Source organism: Penaeus vannamei, chromosome 37 (assembly GCF_042767895.1).
Source record: "Penaeus vannamei isolate JL-2024 chromosome 37, ASM4276789v1, whole genome shotgun sequence".
NCBI lineage: Eukaryota > Metazoa > Arthropoda > Malacostraca > Decapoda > Penaeidae > Penaeus > Penaeus vannamei.
This window is the reverse complement of record NC_091585.1, coordinates 20,597,769-20,600,268: the sequence shown is the minus strand read 5'-3', so window position 1 is coordinate 20,600,268 and position 2,500 is coordinate 20,597,769. Positions and strand designations below refer to the sequence as shown.

At 36.9% G+C, this 2,500-nt stretch overlaps 1 protein-coding gene across 2 annotated transcripts in view; it reads right to left on the bottom strand.

Annotated features, from left to right (window-relative positions):
• Positions 1–371: 371 nt before the first annotated feature.
• The window catches only part of LOC113823978 (uncharacterized), a 6,821-nt gene continuing 4,692 nt past the window's right edge, over positions 372–2,500 (bottom strand). For both annotated transcript variants that reach the window (XM_027376713.2, XM_070115202.1), the window contains exon 3: positions 372–2,500. This exon is cut by the window's right edge and continues 56 nt beyond it. In XM_027376713.2, the coding sequence (XP_027232514.2) occupies positions 715–2,301 (1,587 nt within the window). In that variant the 5' untranslated portion in view covers positions 2,302–2,500 and the 3' untranslated portion in view covers positions 372–714.

Genomic DNA, 2,500 nt, shown 5'->3' with positions numbered 1-2,500 from the left:
GGAGAGAGAAGCGAGAGAGCGAGAGAGAGAGAGAGAGAGAGAGAGAGAGAGAGAGAGAGAGAGAGAGAGAGAGAGAGAGAGAGAGAGAGAGAGAGAGAGAGAGAGAGAGAGAGAGAGAGAGAGAGAGAGAGAGAGAGAGAGAGAGAGAGAGAGAGAGAGAGAGAGAGAGAGAGAGAGAGAGGGAGAGAGAGAGAGAGGGAGAGAGAGAGAGAGAGATTAAAAAGATGCAAAGAGAGATAATAGCTATGATGTATACATACTTACATGTTATATAAATGTAAATATATATACATAAATATATACATCTATAGCATACATACAGATATACATACATACGTATAATCACCAGGAAAATAAAAAATACACAGGATTATCATTAATAACTTTTATTCCATTGTCAATATCAATAAATATATATTTTGCAATTATTTTACATGTATTGGTTCTATAAATCTTCCACTAAAAAAATATATATATATGCTATAAAAAGAATGCATGAATTATAAAATATGATTTGTTCTAATGGTTAATGGTTAATGGTTGAAACAAATAAATGTGCTAGACATCTAAGGTCACATAGCACTATTTTTATTTTGAAGACATTATCCTGCAGTACAGATGAAAGACTCATTTTTGAGAGATCTTAATATATTCTATTTTCCACTACAAAATATTGCAATGAAACCAAAACACACATCAAGTAAGTATATCACATTACCCGTTGATAATGATACACCGGAAGTCATCACTCACATCACATAGATTCACAGGTCCATTGTATATATCCACAACAGCACATCCGCCTCCCTCTGACATGTCCACATTTGTTTCCGAATCTCCTTCCAGGATATCCGCTTCTGTCATGCCTTCATCTCCACATGCTGAACGTGTCTCTTCATCCTGAAGCGGTAACTGGTCATTTTCTTCTTTGATCTGAGGGCTTAATGCTCCTCTAAAAAGATCCAGTGTCTCAGGGTATTTCTGTTTTGTGTGATAACTACATTGCTGTATTTTAAAATTGTCTAGGTTCTTTCCCTTGTATTTCTGAACGAGGGTCTTGGTGAATCTCTTTGGTTGTTTATCATAATCATATTGGTCCTGTATCTTTTTAAAATTTCTCTTATGGTCTTGTTGTAAAACTGTCTCACTTTTCTTCTTGGTCAACCCGTATGTCAAAAGTTTTCTGCTTGTTCTCACCCTCCCTTTGGACTTCAAATTGATGGTTACTCCCCTTCTTAAATCCACTTCTTTTGATTGTCTGCTTCCTTCACAATTTACCCTATTTTTTTGAATTACCTGCATGTGTACCTTTTTATTAATAACATTCTCTCTAAAAATACCAGCACTATGTTCTGTCACATTCTCACTTGCTTGTTCATTATTTCCATATACATTACCCCTATTATTTACATTATCTTGTATATGCGATAACATCAATTCATCTTCCTTATTCTGTAGCATTAATTCATGTTTGGCCCAGAAAACATGTCTAAGAGTTGGTGGATACTTTGGTATATTTTTCTCCTGACTCTTAGGATCAATTTTCAAACTGAATGCTTTCTTGTGATGAATTTCAGAACCTACTTTGCTGTCTATATCTAGTGAACTATTCACTCCTAATCTAGACATTGCTTCAGATGCAGAAACTGTTGAAGTGATATCTCTATTGGTCTTGTGATAACTTAAAAGGTGTGTAAGGAAGGTCCCCTGATCTTTAAAGCTTTGACAACATGCAGTGCAAGTGAAGTTATTGTTAGATTTACAGATGGATGTTTTAAGTGATTCACTATTTTTCTTTTCTCCATCACTGGATGTCAATTCTTGGAAATCCGCATTCATTTTATGGACAATTTTCATATGAAAATGCCTCTCACATTCATTTTGAAACTTTTCCTCACAATAATTACAATGATAACTAAGTTTCTGAGAATCATTAAGATTTAAAGAGAAATTAACACACTCTGACATCCTTCCTGGCCATAATCTACTCATTTTAGAGGCCAAAGAATATACATGACTATATGCTGAATCTCCTTTCATCACTAACTCATGGCAATCCTTACAGAGGTCAGTTTTTTTGTGTAACTGCAAAGTATCCTGCAATGAGAGAGAGACACTGTAACATCGCAAGAGTGACACAAGATTCAGCCCACTCAGAGGAAGTTCAAAGTCGACCCCGATGCAGACTCCATCCCCACTAGTCACAGTCCCTTTACACAGAAAGCACTGATCAAACTCCTCGCTCCTTTCCCTCTCCTCGAGGGGATTTTCCAACCTTTTCACTCCTCTCAGAGATTCCATTTTCTCTCTTGATACCTGGTTTTGAGTACGATTCCCACACAGCTTCTTTCCTTGTCCTCCTCTCACTTATATATCTCCTGCTATCACCATCTGCACACTTTCCAACACTGCTACTCGCTCCTTCAAAAGGCACTCATTGTTTGCATTCTCCTCCTTCTCGCATTCCTCGCATTCCTGGTTTTCCCCATCTCACATCTTC